This window comes from Erpetoichthys calabaricus, chromosome 12 (genome assembly GCF_900747795.2).
Source record: "Erpetoichthys calabaricus chromosome 12, fErpCal1.3, whole genome shotgun sequence".
Lineage (NCBI taxonomy): Eukaryota > Metazoa > Chordata > Cladistia > Polypteriformes > Polypteridae > Erpetoichthys > Erpetoichthys calabaricus.
The window spans coordinates 145322268-145339382 of record NC_041405.2 but is presented as its reverse complement, the minus strand read 5'-3'; the positions used below and the strand labels follow the sequence as shown (position 1 = coordinate 145339382).

Below are 17115 nucleotides of genomic sequence, written 5' to 3'. Positions count from 1 at the left end.
GCCAAAGGAGGATCTGCACAAACTTTAGAACGTGCTGATGAGGCCTCATCTGGAGTACTGTGTGCAGTTTTGGTCTCCATATTACAAAAAATTTGGATGTAAGCGTCAGTAGGCTTTGCGCCCTAGGAACCAAGTTTCCCGAACTATTCTCTAACATTTCAGTAATTATTTACCACTCTGATGCGGATATTTTTGATCATAAAATAGGTCATTACGATAGTAACTGACGAGAAGAATTCATAATTCATTGCAGAATTACGGTATTTGAGGGCTCCTCTAGAGCAGTGGTCTCAAACTCTAGTCCTGGAGGGCCGCAGTTGAAGCAGGTTTTCATTCTAACCCTTTTCTTAATCAGTGACCTGTTTTTGCTGCTAATGAACTTCTGTTGAATTAATTTTGATTGACTTGCTCTTGAAGACTCAGACCCCTTAATTGTTTCTTTTTCCTTAAAATGAGATACAAAATGAGCGAAAACATGACCAGCAAATTGTGACCGTCATACAATATCTGGAAATAAAGAAAGATGAAGGTCTCAGGAATGCTGAGTTCAGGAAAGAACAGGGACTGAACCTTGTGGGTAATTTGTGCACTGTGCATTGTGTACTGTGCAGAGAAGAAAAATAATAAATAGAGTGTGCATTTGAACTTTGTGTGTCCTTGGTGTCTGTCTGTGGCCGGGCTTCTTTAACAAGAGGAACGAGGAAGAAGTTCAGGGGAACAAATCTTAAAAAACAAGTCAATTAAAATGAAAGGAAAAGGAATTAATTAGTAGCAAAAAAGTGGTCACTAATTAAGAAAAGGGTTAGAATGAAAACCAGACACACACCCATCATTGAGATATTTATGTTTTTGGTATCAGGGTGCCCTAAAACGATGAGATCTGTCGAAAACCAGAGATCGAAATTTTTGACGAATCTAAAGCTTCCCTCGCCCCTAGACGATAGGTTATAGTGCGGGAGGGCGCAAAGCAAATAAGACATAGCATCACTAGAGAAAGTCTAGAGAACAGCGATTAGGCTGATTCTGGGACTGAGAGGAATGAGAGTAAAGATTAAAGGAGACTAATATTTTCAGTTTAAGAAAACAGAGATTAAGGGGTGACCAAACTGAAGTTGTAAAAATTACGAAAGGCATTAGCACAGTGGATGCCAGCTCTTACTGTAAAACAAGTTCTTCAACAAGATCATGGAAGCACAAGTAGAAACATGTTAAAACTTCATGTCTGCTTTCTGCTCCTTGGATTTTACTGGCTATGACTTCATCATCCATTACTCAATATTCATGTTCTATCGCTCAAAAATCAGAATTTTTACATCTGAAGAATTAGTTATGTTGTGCACATACTGCGATGGCCTGGCGTTCTATTCAGGGTTTATCCTTGCTTTGAGCCTTATGCCTGCTGGGATAGACTTCAGCAGACCCTTGCGACCCTGTTCAGGAATAAGGGGGTTAGTAAATGACTGACTGACATATGGTAACATTACTTCTAACTTAGGGGCGGAGTGGTGGCTCTGAGGCTAAGGATCTGCGCTGGTATCCAGAAGGTTGCCGGTTCGAATTCCCGTCACTGCCAAAAGAGATCCTACTCTGCTGGGCCCTTGAGCAAGACCCTTAACCTGTAATTGCTCCAGGGGCGCTGTAGAATGGCTGACCCTGCGCTCTGACCCCAAGAAATTGTATAAGGCGAAATAATGAACAAAAAAAAAAAAAAAAAAACTTCTAACATTACTTCTATTTATTATTATTTTATTTTATGCTCATATATTCTATTTCTATTTATGTTAATCTGTTTTGTTTTTTTTTTTTTATTCTATTATTGTAAAGCACTTTGGCCACAGCATTACTATGTTGTTTTAAATGTGCTATATAAATAAATTGACATTGACATTGACAAATTGACATTGGTACTGCAAAATAAGATGCAAAGTTCAATAATGTTTTTATAAGAAACAAAACGGCACTTTGAATGTTATTCTTATTTCCACAAGTGTTAGAATGAGCTTCCTCACACTATAAAAGTGCTAGGGAATGTGTTAGGAACACCCAGTAAATAATGGTATAAAATATCTACAAGTAATATTTCTTAATTTTACTATTTTGGAGGAGTATAAAAAGCAGAATTCTTTTTCTCTGGTTTACTGTTTTCAAATAAGAACCCATAGCATTCATAACCATTACTGGAGACCCCTGGCCTGTGCATTGTTTTGAAGGGTAGTTCTTACTCTGTCAGAAAATACATATTACCGTATATACTCGCGTTTAAGTTCTCCCGCGGATAAGTCGGGGCTTGATTTTACCGTATAATTTCTGGTATTTTATAATGTCGGTCGTATAAGTCGAATGCGGAAAACTCTTAGTCTAAGAGATCATGATATGCTAACACCCACTTGAGAGAGTAACCACGGAGCACACGGCCTTTTGTTTCTATGTATTGTGCCCACGTGACCACATGGTAATACCCAAACTATTCCGAAGCAACGTTTCCACTGATTTGTGTATCTCACACCTTCCTACACCTTTATCGTAAGAGCATCCCTTATCTGCGATGGAGCATTTGACCAGAAGAAAATATGAAGCTGGTTTTAAATTAAAAGTCTTTGAAGTGGTGAAAGAAAAGAAGAGATTGGAGGAAGCAAGAAGATGTTAAAAAAAATTAAGAGTTGCATTTTTGAACGGGTGTATAAGTCGGGGTCTGATTTTATGATCGATTTTTTGGGTTTCAAGACCTGACTTATACACGAGTATATACGGTAGTTGATAAGAAAGTATACCGTGTATCCAGATTACAACATCAATAGTTGCAAGATTCAAAAATGTCTTTATGAAAAATAATTTGAAATACAGAAAGTGGAAAACATAGAAGAGGAAAGTGGTGTCATTTGAAAGTTGAAACATCGCTCTCATTTAGTAGATGATAGTCTGTCCATAAAACTGTACACAATAGGCTATATGCACAGGATAGTGCTGACGTACTGTACTTCTGGTGAAATCTCAGCCAGCTCTGTCACTTCTGTTGTCCGTGCTGCAGTTGGGATTTTTGTTTAGTGGTGAGAATAGCCAAGAAAAAGAAGTTTAAGCTTCAGCTTACACATAGCTCTACAGCTAAACGTTGTTGTGTACCTTTATGTCAAGCTCCCAGTAAGTACAACATACATTTCCCACCGGTGCGGAAACCCGATCTGAATGGACTGCCGCTATCCGGAGAGAGACCTTTACGGTTAGTGCCCATACCGAGTTTGTAGCCAGCATTTTAAACAAAGAGGATTTTCGTGAACCTGGTTCTGAGACAGGGCAGCGACTGTTGAAGAAGGGAGCAGTTCCTGTGTTGCTTCAGTGGAGTTGTTTCAAACTTTCTGTTTTTATGAATTTGTATCACGTCTCCAATTGTGAAATCAGTCATTCAGCCAATTTAAATGGAGAAAAGTCACCACTCTGCTGTTTCGTGAAGAGAGAAGAGAGTTGTCTGAGGAGATCAGAAAGGAAATGATAGACAATCATGTTAAAGGCAGAGGCTAGAAGACCATCTCAAAGCAGCTTGATGTTCCTGTGACAACAGTTGCAAATATTATCAAGAAGTTTAAGGTCAACACAACTGTAGCCAACCACCATGAATGTGGCCGCAGAGAGGAAAATTGACCCCAGAATGAGCAGAAGGATAGTGAGAATGGCAGACAAAAAGCCAAGGACAACTTCCAAAGAGATCCAAATTGAACTCCAAGCTCCATCAGTGTCTGATTGGACCATCCGTCACTTTTTGAGTAACAGTGGGCTCAACGGAAGAAGACCCATTAGGGCTCCACTATTGAAAGACAGACTGGAATTTGCTCAAATGCATATTAACAAGTCACAGTGCTTCTGGGAGAATGTCATTTGGGCAGATGAGACAAAACTGGAGCTTTTTGGCAAGTCACATCAGCTCTATGTCCATAATTGAAAGAAAAGAATACCATAGCTATTGTGAAACATGGAGGAGGCTCGATTATGTTTAGGAGCTGCTTCTCAATTTCTCCATTCCACATGCAAGACTGGGGGCTTGGGAGAGGAGAAAGGAGGATGACACACCGGGCAAGGAGGAGGAGGATCCAGTAGTTGTCAACCTGGTGCTGGATGGAGACGGAGGCTTCAAAGAGGAGATCCTCCAGCTGGGGAAACAAACCGAGACCCTTACAGTGAAACAGCAGTTTGGCATTCACCATTTTGTTGGCTCAGACAGAGACATTCGCTTTTTTTTTTACAGGGTGAGATGTCCAGCTGTCTCTTGTTATGATGTATTAAGCTTATATACGAAAAAGCTTAATGACTAGTTATTGAAAGTCTGTTTTTTTTATAGAATCCTAATGTTCCACATATTTGTCCCATGTAAGTCCATAGTAGACACAAGTTAACACGTTTGGATCTTACCTTTGTAAATGTGGATGAAGCTTGAACCCTATAGTTTGAAGCCCTTCTCCTTTTAAGCTCCTGATATTTGGCATAATATTTGAATAATGCGACTTACGTCATTTACCATAAGTTTGGGCTCATCTTGACGCGATTGTGTGAAAGACGCCATAGCTGGTCTGTTTTGATATCAGTGCCGGAAGTGCAGCAGCTGGCTGTCACGGAATCCGGAAGAGAGTGTGCATATAGCCTATTGAGTCAGGGGGAGGATCAAGAAAGCCATTGGGGGGTTTGGGGGAGGAGGATGTTCATGAAAGAGCAAATCAGCCATCTTTAAGGGAAGAAAGAAAAACATTGCAATATGGAGTTGTACTACGCAATATGGCATTTTAACAGCAAAATAATGTACTTTAAATTATAGCAATGAGGAAATTCATGATTTAATGCAATTTAAAAAAAAATTGCATTATTGTTTGGTCTCCACCATCAGGTCTAGAAAAATGGGTTGAGTTTAAAGTGTTAAGGACAGTTAATGCACAAATGTTAGCAAGTTTTTCTTTACAAAGAGGACCATCAACACATGGAATAATTAACAGGCATTGTGGAGGGCAGTAGGAGTTCATGGGCCTGCAAAACTTGCCTTGATGATATTTTAGAGGAATTAGGCGGAGAGATTTGGCAAGCTTGTAGGTCACTGAACTGAATGCCCTGTTCTTGTCACAATTGCCATAATGTTGTGGCATAACAGGATCACAGAAAGCAGAATGAAAATTCAAATTAGAAATGGACTTGTCAGCCTAGCAGTTACTGACCTCGGTGCATGTCTTCTCGTGCTTGCGGGTCAGTTCACTCAGTCTTGCCGTCAAAGTGTTCACCTCCACCTGCAGGGAACACCTCGTCTGTTCGTGCTCTTCCTTAGACACACTGCCTTCCTTCTGCTCCCGTAGCTTGGTCAGCTCTGTGTCCAGTGAGGCCTGCTCTTGGGTAAACTGCTGGACTTTCTTCTCCAGAGACTCCTTCAAAGACAAAACACAAGTTTCCCTTGGGGTTCCCCTTACTTTGACTAGCTTACTGAAGTCATTCAATTCTTGATAGACACAACTTTGTTACATCAGGGCTCCCTTTCTCAGATTACACTGTAGCAGCGCTATGTTACTTAAGACCTTCCACTCAAAGCAGACACCACTGTGGCTCTGATTGGATGTTCAAGGAGAACACAGGGGCTGCTGGGGACAAGATCGGCCAGTGGGAGCTTTGAAAAGGGAAGCCAGCTAGTCAGTAAGTAGAGGTTCACCCATCAGTTTTGCCGTCAATACCGTCACCTGTGGATTATCGCCTTTATCCTGAATCATCGCACCTGTATAGATGCATGGACTGTCTTATGCTTGTCTGTCATGTGTGTAGTGAGTCGGATTTATCATCGTGCTTTAATAATAATAATAATACATTTTATTTATTTATAGGCGCCTTTCAAAACACTCAAGGACACCGAACAATAGACAAAACACAGATTATAATCAATAAGTAAAATTCAAAAGTTAAAATCAGACAGAGCAATTATAATCAAAGAGAAAAAGCAATCTTAAACAAATGAGTTTTAAGTTTAGATTTGAAAAGAGAAAATGATTCAATATTTCTAAGCTCAGGTGGTAGTGAGTTCCAAAGTTGGGGAGCAGAGCAACTGAATGCTCTGCTCCCTATAGTGGTAAGACGGACGAAGGGGACAGTCAAGTGGATGGAGGAAGAGGATCTAAGGGTGCAGGAGGGAATGGCAACATGGAGGAGGTCAGACAGATATGGAGGGGCGAGGTTGTGGAGAGCCTTAAAAGTTAGTAGTAGAATTCTGAATTGAATTCGGAACTGAACTGGAAGCCAATGAAGCTGCTGCAAAACGGGAGTGATATGGTGAATAGAGGGGGTTCTAGTAATGATGTGGGCAGCTGAGTTCTGGACCAGTTGAAGCTTATAAAGAGATTTGTGAGAAAGACCAAAGAAAAGGGAATTGCAATAATCCAGACGAGAGGTGACATGGCTATGAACGAGGAGAGCAGTGGTGTGGGGTGAATACGATTCATGTATGGAGACCGGGAGATATTATTGATGTGGGATTGAAAGGATAAAGTACTGTCATGGATGACACCCAGACTCTTAACCTGTGGGGAAAGGGAGACCGAGGAATTATCAATAACAAATGAAAGATGATCAGTTTTGGATAATGTTAATTTTGTACCAATGAGGAGAACCTCAGTTTTGTCACTATTTAAGAAAATTTGAAGAAAACAAGGATTTGATTTCTGCTTTGGAGGAGGAAGCGCTCCCAAATCTCACCACCCTTCGCCGCATCACAAATACTGGTAGGACTCTTTATACATTACTTACAGCAAGTTGTTCCCTGGATTGTCATTTTTCTCCTTCATTCCACATCATCTGTTGCCACTGCATATTGAACTGTGTTATGGACTCGGTCGTTAGTGTTTTTTGTTAGGTATTTATCGTGCTTTTTGGGGCTGCAATATCGAGTTAATTTTGGGATCGCCGATTGAAGGCTGGGGAGGGAGGCTGTTTTTGTTTGTGTAGTTATAGTTTACCTTCTATATTTTTGTTTAATATATTCAGTTTGATTAAGGATTATCCATTTGTTTCTATGTGTCTGTGTTCAAGTGGTGCGAGTCGGGCCAAGGCTGGGTACATTCCTGGGGTCCCCACTGAAAGAAATAAATAAATCACCTTCCTTGCAGCAGTGTGAATCTTAGTGGCTCTGCACCTGCTACAACATCTTGGTCTCTTTGTTTCAGCCTCTGATTGAAGATGGGAGAGTGGCATAACTACAGCACCAGGACCTTTGGAGCTGGGAGGCCTACAATAAGTGCATGGATATTGTTTCATTATTAACATACCTGCCTACATGACATCACAACAAAAAGGACATATGTTTGTGGACTGTGCCCCACAATTACCACAATCTATAAAATGTAATTATGACTATTGACCTCTCAACTAGCTTATATGCTTGATGTATCCCATCGATGGTGAGCATTTTTTAAATGGATTTAAATTAACTTCACATGAGAGGGGCCTAATTTAATGTTTTGCAGTGGGGCCCATCAGATTCGAGTTCCACCACTGGGGATGGAGTGCTGTCAGGGTAGGTGTCAATTTAATTTGCTATACCTGAAAATATTAAAAAAAAAATTTATACGAAACTGAAGCATGTGGCATAAGGAAATTACAGATGTGGACAAATGTGTTGGTCCACTTACAGCTCATTGGAGAAGTGCTGTAAGTCCTATAGAGTGATGATATGAAAAGCCATTGTCCCCTGTGTCCCCACATGCCTTTGAGATGTCATTGAGTAAAAGAAAGCAAGCATGAGAAGAGATCAAGTGTTGTTTATTCTACAAAGATATTCTAAAATGGCCTGGACATGTTTGTTAATACTCCTACAATATATCATCAGTAATTGGATTTGAGGGATTTTCAAACTTGCTGTTTTCCTGAATTCATATCACACATGTCTCCAATCATGCAATCAGTCATTTAGCTGATTTAAATGGAGAAAAGTCATCACTCTGGTGTTTGGTGTCATCGTATGTCCCACACTCAACACGGATCAGAGAAAGCAAAGGAGAGAGTTGTCTGAGGAGATCAGAAAGGAAATTATAGACAAGTATGTTAAAGGCAGAGGGCTAGAAGACCATCTCAAAGCAGCTTGAGGTTCCTGTGACAACAGCTGCAAACATTATTAAGAAGTTTAAGGTCAATGTGACTGTAGCCAACCACCCTGGACGCGGCCACAAAAGGAAAAATCGACCTCAGAATGGGCAGAAGAATATTGAGAATGGGAGACAAAAAGCCAACGACAACTTCCAAAGAGATCGAAGTTGAACTCCAAGATCCATCATTGTTTGATTGTACCATCTGTCACTTTTTCAGTATTAGTGGGTTTAATGGAAGGAGATCCATTAGGGCTCCACTATTGAAAGTCAGACTGGAATTAGCACAAATACATATCGACAAGCCACAATGCTTCTGGGAGAATGTCCTTTGGACAGATGAGACAAAAATGAGGCATTTTGGCAAGTCACATCAGCTCAATGTCCATTATTGAAAAAATGAACCTTTCAAAGAAAAGAACACCATAGTTACTGTGAAACATGGAGGAGGCTCAGTTATGTTTTGGGGCTTCTTTGCTGCGTCTGACACGGGGTGTATTGAGTCTGTGCAGAGAACATTGAAACCTCAAGATGAGCAAGACATTCTAGAGTGAAACGGACTGTGCAGTGTTAGCAATCTGTCTCAGTCACAGGTCATGGACCCTCAACAGGATAAGGAGCCAAAACACACAGCGAAAAGCAGTCAGGAATGGTGAAGAACAGAACACTGGTCTACTCTGAAAAGGCCTTCTATGAGTTCTGATTTGAATCCTAGTGGACATCTATGGAAAGAATTGAAACATGCTGCCTGGATAAGAACCCCTTCTAATCTGACACAGCTGGAGTAGTTTGCTCATGACGAGTGGGCCAAACGACCTGTCGACAGGTGCAGACGTCTCAGTGAGAGCTCCAGGAATCTCTTGTGTGCACTGATGGCCTCTAAAGGTGGTGCAACAAAATATTAGGTTTAAGGATCCCATCATTTTTGCTCATGCCACTTTCATGTGTGTTATTTTTTTAAATATTCTGTTGAATCAAAACTGATTTGTGTTAAATACGGAATAAACAATGATGGGTTCTGATAACTTTTGTCAGTGTCAAGACATTTCAGAGATAGATGTGGGTTCTTCTTTTTTTCTGGAGGGGTACCAACAAATTTTTCCATGTCTGTAAAGCCAAAGATTTTATCATATCCATAAAAATAATGTATTCAAATTTAAAATTAACATTAATTTGCTCCAAGGGGAAACTTTTTATGGAAGCTTAAAAAATATAGAAATATTCTATCAAACAATAATAACTACCCCTCTAAACATACACAAGAATTGCAAAAAAAAAAAAAGAAGAAAAAAAACGTTTGACTTGCTAAGAATAAGAGAGCAGTCACAGTGAGGCACTATAAAGGCGTACTGCTGCAGGTATGAAGGAGCTCCTGTAGCATTTCTTGACGCACTTCTGTTGGAAAATTCATTGGCTAAAGGTATTTAAAAATGAAGAGAGGATATGCAGCCTTGTTCACAATGGCCATCACTTTTGTCCTCCATTACTGCCTCCAGTGAGTCATGTGTGTGTCCCATAAGTGAGTCTGTCTTCCCAACTGACTCGTTGCTTTGGTGAGCCTCTCTTGAAGTGATGTTAGCAGCCCTGCACTCCATACTGGCTATCCCACAGAGTTCTAGAACATGTAAAGGATGTTACTATCCACAAAAAGCAACACAGTCCCCTCAATAAAAAGTCTGCTCTGCCCGTTGTTCTATCTTACTAATTACGCCTCTTACAATCTCAACAAACAGCAAAATGAAATTTTAGAATTCTAAGAATTTCAGGATACCAACAAAGCACTTGACTATGAATGTTAGCTTGCAGCTACTTCTTATTCCTACTTATTTTGAGAACATAAGGTGGATGCAGATCAAAAGCTACAAAATGAGATAAGTTCAATTTACTATACAGCCCGATATGCTTTAAAATCACACACTTGAACATTTGATGTAATTCTTTGTTCTACAGGACACGTGTAGATGATTGTCAGGTAGAACCCCGCATTACAGGGACCTGAGGGATGTTACTTGGCAGGAGACAGAGGATTCTTTGTGGCAATTATAAGACAACATATGTAGCTGTCCCAGAAGCTAGACGCAATGCAACCAGGGGTAATAGGACATACTGTATGTCTGTGGACTGTGCCCCACAATGAACTAAGCATGAGTCACAGAGGTAGGAGGAAGACTTAGGTGGAACTTCACTTAATAGTTTAAAAGGCCCCTCCCAAGCATGGCTGTGATATGTTACTCGTTGCTTCCTGTTTTACATAAAGGCAGACAGGTTTCCTGGTCCTTTAAATAAGAGCTAGAGTGCATGGCTGCAGAAATGCCTGGGGCCAGCAGAGGGTGCTCTAGGAGGGACTCCAAAGGTCCAGAGCAGTGTTTCCCAAACTTGGTCCTGGGGACCCCCATGTGGCTGCAGGTTTTTGTTCCAACCAGATTCAGTGAAAGCACCTGATCACACTGATCTCATTTAATTAGCTGGTATTTTTTTTTCTTTTATTCAACATTCAGAAAAGCATAGCAGCATGATTTTTACATTTATAAGACATTTAGAAATGTTTCTGCTTTTGCTGTAGATTTAAATGCTTAACTCTCTTTTGTTGATTTCATTATACGTTGCCCTTTCTCTGTGCAGTTTTCCCCCCTTCGTTGTATCTTAATAATGACAATTTAAAGCGAGCAGATCAAACACCCAGGCAAACAACACGGAATAATCAAAGGCTGCAACTACTTTAGAGTCAGACCCACTAATTAGTAAATGATGGATTAATTAAACAATTAATGAAACTCAAGATGAAAATACTGTTAAAAAGAAAAAAAATACATTATTCCTATATAACTGCTTGGTACATTTTAATATTTTTTTTTTTAGCAAACTTAGTTTTCCAATTCCTTTATTGTTCCCTAAACACAGAACTTGGGAAATAACACAGCACTTAATTAGCCCAGGAGTCCAATTAAAAACAGAAGCTGGTTGGAACAAAAACCTGTAGCCACAGGGGGTCCCCAGGACCGAGTTTGGGAAACACTGGTCCAGAGGGAGGTTATTGAACCTAGAGAATGATTAGGGGGGGTTATGATTACCTAGGAAGTGGTCCCCAGCTGAGGCTTAAAAGCTTCCCTGCAGAGAGTGAACTGGCAAGCCAGGAGCTCAAATGGCAGGAGGAAGTGAGGCCAGAGTTGTCATAGTTATCTGGAATACCTGCCATTGTTTTAGTTTGTTTAATTAAGTTTGTTTATCATGGAACTGTATACACTCACAGGCCACTTTATTAAGTACACCTTGCTAGTATCAGGTTGGACCCCCTTTTGCCTTCCGAACTGTTGTAATTCTTCATGGCATAGATTCCACGAGGTAAAAAAATTCCTTGGGGATTTTGATCCATATTGACATGACAGCATCATGCAGTTGCTGCAGATTTGTCAGCTGCACATCCATGATGCAAATCTCCTGTTCCATCACATCCCAAAGGTGCTCTACTGCAGTGGTCCCCAACCTTTTTGACAGCAAGGACCACTTTATTAGATGCAAATTTTTCCACGGACCGGTCTGGGGGGGGGGGGGCAGTTTTATACACAATTTACATAACATTTCTATTATTATTAAGCAGTTCGCATACGTTTGCAACCTGAGATTTTTCTTCTTTTTTTGCATATAACAAAGACATATGCTTTGCATTTGCCATTCCAACAGATTGCACATCACAAACATTAACACTGTTATTGTTTTTTTCGTGTCTGCTGTTTCTATAGGAGGGTGACAATGAGTTAAATTCCAATGGATGTTTTTCAAATGTTGACAAGCAATAAGCAAAAGGTATCACTGAAAACCACAGAAAACAAAAACAGAAAAAAAAAAAAAAACAGTACGAGGAAAGTTCGAAGAAAGAATTTTTTTTACAATGTTTCTGTTTGGGGATCGTTGTGCAAATGTGCACATCTGAGCTGCGACCACAGATCGAACTGCTCTGTGGATGATTCATTCAGGCATTTCAAGGTCACTTCGTTATAATGAAAGCATCTGCTGAATGTACTTCGTAGTAACGCGATTTCTATAGACTCGTGTCATATTGGGAAACTATCGGGACCGTAACAATACTTTGTTGTAATACTCTCTCCTCTCTCTGCGCCGCTGCAAAGCCCCGCCCGCCAAGCGTTCTGAAAAGTCTGAGTGAGTCTCCATTGTGAGTCTCCGTCGGCTTGACGGCTGTGGCCCGGTAGTGGGTCGCGGACCGGTGGTTGGGGACCCCTGCTCTACTGGATTGAGATCTGGTGACTGTGGAGGTCTTTTGAGTCCAGTGAGCTAATTGTCATGGTCAAGAAATCGGGTTGAGATAATCTGAGCTTTTTGACACGGAGTGTTATCCTGCTGGAAGGAGCCATCAGAAATTAGGGTTAGGGTTAGGTATTGGACATGGTCAGGTACAATATTCAGGAAGGCTGTGTCATTTAAATGATGCTCAGCTGGTACTAAAGGGCCCGAAGTGTGCCAAGACAACATCATTACACCACCAGCTTGAACTATCGATACAAGGCAGGATGGATCCCTGCTTTCATGTTGTTGATGTCAAATTCTGACCCTAAGATCCGAAAGTCGTAGCAGAAATCGAGACTCATCAGACCAGGCAACATTTTTCCAAATTTCTATTGTCCAATTTTGGGTAGCCCGTATGAACTGTAGCCTCAGTTGCTTGTTCTTAGCTGACAGAAGTGGTACCTGGTGTGGTCAAGATGCTCTTCTGCATAACTCGGTTGTATCGAGTACTTATTTGAGTTCCTGTTGTCTTTCTATCAGATCGAACCAGTCTGACCTGTCAACAAGGCATTTTTGCCCAAAGAACTGCCACTCACTGGATATTTTTCTTTTTCGGACCATTCTCTGTAAAGCCTAGAGATGGTTGTGCGTGAAAATCCCAGCAGATCAGCAGTTTCTGAAATACTCTGACCAGCTCATCTGGCACCAGCAAAAATGCCACATTCAAAGTCACTTCAGTCCCCTTTCTGCCCCATTCTGATGCTTGGTTTGAACTTCAGCAGGTCAACTTGACAAGGTCTAAAGGCAGAAATGCACAGAGTTGCTGCCACGTGATTTGCTGATGAGATATTTGCCTTAACAAGTAGTAGTTGAACAGGTGTACCTAATAAAGTGGCCACTGAATGTATACACAGGATAAATGCAGTACTTTCAGGAAGTATTCGGACCCTTTTCACTTTTTTCATATTTTATGATGTTGCAACCTTGTGATAAAATCCTTTAAATTAATTTTTTCCCCATCATTCAACAATACTCAATACCTCAGAATAGCAAAGCAAAAGTGGGATTTTAGGGATTTTTCCAAATTTATTAAAAATAAAACTTGAAATATCCCATTGACACATGTATTCAGTCCCTTTGCTGTTACACTTGAAATGTGTCTCACATGCATCCCATTCTTTTGATGATCATCTACACCTTTATAATTGATTGGACAGGATTAGATAAGAAGTCAAGCAAAATGACACTTTTTATTGGCCAACTGAACACACTTACAATATGTAAGCTTTTGAGGCAACTTGGGCCCCTTCTTCAGGCAGTTTGAAGAAGGGGCCTGAGTTGCCTCAAAAGCTTACATATTGTAATCTGTTCAGTTAGCCCATAAAAGGTGTCATTTTGCTTGACTTGTCATTGCATCCATAATGGCTGACACAGTACAACACCCTACTACTATGGACAGGATAAGGAAAGGCACATATCTGTCTATAGAAGCTCCCACAGGTGACAATGTGTATCAGACTGACAAAGCCACAAGGTTGAAGGAATTGCCTACAGAGCTCAGGGACAGGATTGTGTCGAGGCACAGATCCGGGGAAGTCAGGTCAAGTCATGTTGGGGAGTCTGCACTGGTACAGCGCATTGCCGCACCCACCACATGACGAAACAGCTCAGGATCCTGGTTGGCAACCCCCCTAGGCAGACATGCGGTCCAGTCCCACCCTCCAGAAATGACCCTCTATCTGCCGCAGCCAGGTGTTACGTGGGCGACCCCTTGGCCTGATCCAGCCACTCGGGTCCTCAACAATGAAGATCCTTTGAGCCAGATCAACCTCAGGGAAATGCGCCACATGCCCTTAGTGCCATAACTAATGCTCCCTCACAATGCAGGTAATGTGCCTCATTTGGGACTCAAAGTTAAACCAGCGGTACCCAAGGATTTTCCAAAGAGACACAGTACTGAAGGAGTCCAGTCTTCGTCTCAGGTCACTGGATAGCGTCCATGTCTCGCAACCTTATAGCAAGACAGGAAGCACCAGGACTCTAAAGAGTTGGACCTTCATCCCTTTTCCAGTATTCATGACTCCCCCCATGCTCTCCCAATCCGTCTACTGATTAATAGGAAGAGTCACCAGAGACATGAATGTCACTGCCGAGGTAAGTAAATCTCTCGACAAGGTCGACACTCTCTCCGCAGACAGACATACCGCTGATGGCTGTGCATTGACGGTTCCCAAGAGCCCAGTGGCCTCCAAACTTCTTAAATAGTAAGAGTTTGAAACAACTATGATTCTGCGTAGAGTTGGTTGCCTGGCCAAACTGAGCAATCAGGGTAGAAGGACCTTGGAAAGAGAGGTAACCAAGAACCTGATGGTCACTCTGTGGTAGCTCAAGAGAACCTGCATGGAGGTGAGAGTAACTTCCAGAACAGCCACCACCACAGCAACACTCCACTAATCTGGGCTTTATGACAGAGTGGCCAGATGACACATGAAAGCCGCTTAGGGAGTCTGTGAAAAGGCACCTAAAGGACTCTCAGACTAGGAGGTACAAGATTTTCTGATTTAATGAAACCAAGATTAAACTGTTTGGCCTCAATTCTGTGTTTCATGTCTGGATGAGAACCCATGCATTTCAGAATAGGTGATCCACCTGAAATTAATCATGTTTGGGCCTGGCCAGTACTTGGATAGAAGACCATCTAGGAAAAAAGTTTGGGTTGCTGCTGGAAGAGGGGTTGGTGAGACCATTAGTGAGCTCTTACCCTGTGGTCCTTGTGTGGATCCCAATGCCCCAGGGCAGTGATGGGGACACTGTGCCGTAAAAATGGTGCCATCCTTTGGATGAGATGTAAGACTGAGGACCTGACTTTCTGTAGTCATAAAAGAGCCCTGAGCATCTTTCATAATGAGAAGGGTGTATCCCGATGTCCTGGGTAAATTGCCCATCACAGCCTGGTCATTCTGCACCCCCTAATCATCCCATGTCCCTAACTGGATAACCATCTTTAGCACACCATTCATCTAATAGCCAATGTGTGGTGAGCATACTGGTGCAAAATAACTGCCATTGCATCATCCAGGCGGACGCTGTATATTGATGGTGGCTGAAATGGGTCCTCTCTCTCTACGTAAAGCACTGTGAGAGTCTTGAAAAAGCACTACATAAATGGAATGTTTTCTTCTTCTTTTGGAGGACACCACCTGTGTAATACTATCGCAAAAGTGAAGCAGTGGTGTTGGAAGACATCCTGTAAAGAAAACCTGCTTCAGAGTTCCCTTGACCTCAGATTGGGCTGAAGGTTTACCTTCCAACAGGACAAGGTAAAGACAACACAGGAGTGGCTTAGTGGCAAATGTGAGGATGCTCTGGAGTTGCCCAGCTTTGAACTTGAACTCAGTAAAGCGTCTCTGCAGAGACCTAAAAACAGCCGTTCACTGACACTCTCCATCCAACCTGACAGAGCTTGAGAAGATCTACAGAGAAAAACAATCTAGGGATGCAAAGCTTGTTGTTCTTGTCAAACCCAAGAAACTCCAGGCTGCAATTGCTGCCAAGGGGACATCAACTAAGTACTGACTTAAAGGTCTGAATACTTGGGTCAATATAAGATTTCAGTTTTTCCTTTTGAATAAATTTGTAAAACTTTCTGTTTTTGCTTAGTCATTCTGGGGTATTCAATGTTGTTTGATGACAGAAAAATTGAATTTAAATACAATAGCATACAATATTGTAGATATTCAGCATATGTTGCACACCATGTATATTTTAAGTATTTATTATCTATCCTCAACTGTTCTCAGGGACATGCAAGTAAGACTTTAATTGTATTATGCACACACCAGTAAATGCCGCAGAATACACTTGACCTGAGCATTCCTAGTTTTCATCCTCTTTCTCTGTACGTTTAGCATTCGTTTGCTCAGAGGTTGATGCGCTTGCTGCTTCCTGAGCAGCTCTTCTTTTCTCTACCCTAGCGGCCCGCTTCTTCTATTCTTTCGTTGGCATCTTTTCGCATTAAAACTGATTAAGTCGGCGTTTGTGTTGCAATTACTTAGTATGTTTTCCTTAATTTTTCACTTACGTTGGCACTTAAGTCTTCAATCTGCCTCTAGAATGATTTAAGATATGAAGAGGTAGGGGAAGTGACGGCGAAGGTGGTAGGGGTGAGAACGGCACCCGTACACATGTGCAACATGACTGCCCTGCTGGCCGCTGCCGAGAGTTGGTTCTACAATAAAATAAAATAAAAATAAAAAAAGAGTAATAAAGAGTCATCACCCCAAAAGCAGATAGTAGACGTTGCGGAGTATATGTGTACCAAATTTCAGGTCAATAGGTCAAATGGTTGCGAGCTACAGGTGACTTAAAATCCTGGACAGACAACCAAACAGCCACTGTAGCATATTATACAGTATATAAAGATGATGATAAACTTGACATGACAGAGTTGTGGGTGCCTTTTGTGGGGGTGAACAGAGCTAATTCAGACCTTTGTAAATACTGAGTGCTCTTAGTAAAGGGGCTTCTATTAAGTTAATACTGATTTTATGTAGTCTAATCCTAATTCTGTGCACTTCTTAGAGCAGAGGTGTCGAACTCCAGGCCTGGTGGGCCGCAGTGGCTGCAGGTTTTCATTCTAACCCTTTTCCTAATCAGTGACCAGTTTTCACTGCTAATTAACTCATTTGCCCTTTGTTTTAATAGCCCTATTTTTAAGGATTCAGTCCACTGAATTGATTAATTTCTTCATTAAATGACAGCCAAACAGAAATGAGATGTG

At 41.3% G+C, this 17115-nt stretch overlaps 1 protein-coding gene across 1 annotated transcript in view; it reads right to left on the bottom strand.

Annotated features, from left to right (window-relative positions):
* Positions 1-17115, bottom strand: part of ankrd24 (ankyrin repeat domain 24) — a 36938-nt gene that overhangs the window by 2001 nt on the left and 17822 nt on the right. Inside the window, exon 17 of the mRNA XM_051935421.1 lies at positions 5193-5396. Within this exon, the coding sequence (XP_051791381.1) occupies positions 5193-5396 (204 nt within the window). The remainder of the gene's footprint in view (positions 1-5192; positions 5397-17115) is intronic.